The 3,368-nt window shown below is 41.4% G+C and overlaps 1 protein-coding gene across 1 annotated transcript; it reads left to right on the forward strand.

Annotated features, from left to right (window-relative positions):
- The first annotated feature begins 1,846 nt into the window (after positions 1–1,846).
- Positions 1,847–3,023, forward strand: LOC122032163. Its single transcript, XM_042591424.1, has 2 exons — positions 1,847–2,253; positions 2,616–3,023. The coding sequence occupies exons 1-2, from the start codon at positions 1,914–1,916 to the stop codon at positions 2,657–2,659; spliced, it is 384 nt and encodes a 127-aa protein (XP_042447358.1). The 5' UTR covers positions 1,847–1,913; the 3' UTR covers positions 2,660–3,023.
- The last annotated feature ends 345 nt before the right edge of the window (positions 3,024–3,368 follow it).

Here is a 3,368-nt window from a genome sequence, read left to right on the forward strand (position 1 = left end):
ACTGCTGGAAGACATTGTTGTTAGACTACTTCATTAATTGGATCAAGAAGGGAAATCAAGAAATCAACAAGGCATTCACCTAACAACCTAATTCCAGTGATAGTTCATTCCCATAACCTCTTCCTCTCTGGTTGCTGATGATGATCAATGATTCTGGCGGAGAAAACTTCCATCTACTAGTGATGTGGTGGATGAAACCAGTAGATCATGAAACCAGAAATCCAGAATCAACCCACTTAAAGATCAGATATCCAAAGCAAAGGTTAGGGTCGAGTACTACCTCAAAGACCACTGCTAGGGCACCAAGTCGGGAAAGAAGAAGACTCGATCGCTGACCCTTGGAGTCCTGATAGCCCTTCCACTTCGGCGATCAGTGGTGGCTTCGGCTTGATCCGATGGCGACTGGTGTGGCGCAACGAGACCACGCTGCTAGGGCACAGCTCGGAGGGGGTATTCCCCGCAACCTCTCGTCGCGACTAAGGTTCAGATAAGGGGTCGGCGTGGAGAGGCTAGGCTCAGAGAGGCTGGAACAACCAGATCCGGCGGTCAGCAGTGGCGTGCAGGGACAAGTCTAGGGCACAGAGAGGAGATGACAGTGGTTAGGGCACGGATCCGTGGTGGTGGCTACCGACGAGATCGACGGCGGCAATCCAGTAGGGGTGGCGCAGCGTGAGGGAAAGGTGCAAGGAATCTCAATGGTTGGCACAGAGGAGATCGGAGAGGGCCGGCGGCGGTTCGAGACTAGGGCACAACGCCGCGAGAGAGAATGGGAGGTGAGGATCGAGAGGCGACATCAGTTTGGGGGAAAAAATGAAGAAGAGGGGGAACCGCTCGGGCATGCGGGCAAAGAGGAGGAAACGACGAAAATGAAGAAAAGTGAAAATAAATAGAAAAAGAAAAGGAATTAAGAAATAAATATTTACTCGCTAAAACAGGATAGCCTAAACAGGCTTTCCTGGAGCTCCATTTTTATCCCCGTAAATTCGTCCATACGAGCTCCGAAAAATTCCGGAAAAATTCCTAGAAATTTCGAAAAATTTCCTTATCATTATTCGTCATTTTTCGGTATTTTACAAAACCAATAAAAGTGTATAAACATAAATAAAATTAAAATTTAGGATTGGTCCGAAAAAGAATGTGCCAGAAGGGGTGCGAAAAGTACCTCTCTTAAATTCCCTATCTTCTAATTTTTGACATATATTAAAATACCATTCTCCCTTTAAACTACCCTCTCTAACTTTTGACATGTCAGAATCTCTCCTCCCTTTAAATTACCCCTTTTCAATCCTTAAAAATGAATTGATAAAACAAAACCAATAAAAAAATAAACAAAACTTAAAAGAAAACTAAAAGAAAACAACAAAAGTCAGAGCGAAAGGATATAAATGGAAGCTTAAAGATGGGATCGAGAGGGGGCGTGTTACAGGAGTGCGAAAAACCTCTCTAATTTTAATTAAATTATAAAGAATATTTTAATATATGAGTTTTTTTATGTATAATTATTTTGTTTAGCTTAAGTTAATTTATTTTAATCATATAAGAGTTCTCTATTTTGATATATATATATATATATATATATATATATATATATATATATATATATATATATATATATGTTTTTTTTCGAAAAAATGCTCTTTTAACTAAAACTAGTTAAAACCATAGAGAGCACCTTTTCAATTTTTTCCTAATTATAAAGAAAACAATAAATTCCCTAAAATAAATTAAATCCGAAAATTGATGCATCATCGGACGGTCGAGATTCGTCTACAGCTTGAATCTCCTCTTCTTCTCGTTCGTACAGTCCGTACTACTTCCCTCCACTCTCCTCCTTCCCTAATAAATATCCCCCTCTTCTCCGCAGCTGGCAGTTGCGTCGGATCGGAGAGGAGCTGGAAGTCTGAGACGAGCCGATGGTGCTCGGGAGGCGGCAGTCCATGCGGCGGACAACCAGCATGACTGAGTTCGCCGTCAACTTCGTTGTCTCCGACGCCGAGGTCACACAGAGTAATCCCGAGCAGGACAATCTCGCAGGACTCGGTGACCGCCTCCCCCTCCAGAATAGATCCTCCGGAGCTGCGGATTGGATGGAGGCGACCTACCAGGGGAACGCTAACCTAGCACCGTCGCCTCGGGGAATGGAGCACCGCAGGAGTTCGGCAGACTTCGCCGTGGTGGAAACCTCGCGCTTTCTCGCGGAATGCGGCTCTGCAACCGCCGCCTTGTCCTCGGACGGGATATCTTCATGTACAGGTATTGCTGCTTCTGCTTCCTGCCGGTTCATGAATTTTGGCCTGCAAAATCCTTTTTTTTCCCGTTATTGCTGCTTCTCTCGGCGGCTTTCCCTTCTTGATTTATTTGTTTTTGGGTGAAAACTCGAGGGCTATATTGATGTTAGGTGAAATTCATCCAGTAGTGTTGTTAACAAGATGTATCCTCTCTTACGCATGCATTTGCTTTTTTGATTCCGGATTAGCAAACCCCAAAGCTCCACTGTTTCTCTTCAAAACTGAAAACTTAATTACTTACATCTCTCTCTTGGATGGTTGGTTATTGGGATTCTTTCAGTTTCATGAAACATAAATTTGATTTCTTTTTCCCTTCTGTTTTCTCAGGGGTGAAGCATTTTGCAGCTTTGAGTGCCGACATCAACACATGAAACCTGATGAACGCAATGAGAATTGCTCTCTGACCTCAATCAAGGATAGGGGTGCACCTGCAACCAATGGCGACAAGCAATCTGGTAACGGGGAGACCCTTGCTGCTGTCTAAGATTTATTAATCAAATCATGATGGAGTTAAGATCTCATAATGTTGTGAATGCTAAAAGACAAGACAAAACTATATAGATCTACTTGGTTTGAACAGCCAAGCTATTACTTGGCAGGAGAAATCTTGTTGTAAGCACTATGATGCTAATCCATCCCCATCTTTCTGGTTCCATCCAAAAATAAAATTTGAAATGAATTCTGATGAGTTCATTGTCATAATGTTTATCAAGTTAATGAATTTTCTTTCATAAATCATTTAACCATGAGATGCTCTCTTTCTCTTTGTTGTCGTTCTTGCAGAAGATCAAAAATTGTTCTTGTTTGGCTTTTCTCTCGAGTCAGAATCATGAATGACTCAGATGATTCCCATCATTTTCCAATGATTGTTCCACACACTTAAATCTTCACAAAATTGTATGAACTATTGTTCCTGAAGCAGAAAGCCACATTTACTGATATAAACATTGGGATATTTTAATCATTGCAATTCTTTTGCTAGATGATACAGCTAAAGATCTATAGATTTATATCCTGACAAACTGCATCAATTAGATAAAGAATAAAATGATTTGTATTCAGAAATATCATCATTATCAT

Source organism: Zingiber officinale, chromosome 11A (assembly GCF_018446385.1).
Source record: "Zingiber officinale cultivar Zhangliang chromosome 11A, Zo_v1.1, whole genome shotgun sequence".
In the NCBI taxonomy this organism is placed as follows: Eukaryota; Viridiplantae; Streptophyta; class Magnoliopsida; order Zingiberales; family Zingiberaceae; genus Zingiber; species Zingiber officinale.

What these genes read in the sequence shown, in the direction of transcription:
- LOC122032163 (XM_042591424.1), top strand. Translation starts at nt 1,914, where the DNA reads ATGGTGCTCGGGAGGCGGCAGTCCATGCGGCGGACAACCAGCATGACT. An exon ending in CGGGATATCTTCATGTACAG is followed by an intron (nt 2,254 to 2,615) that starts GTATTGCTGCTT and finishes CTGTTTTCTCAG; the next exon opens with GGGTGAAGCATTTTGCAGCT.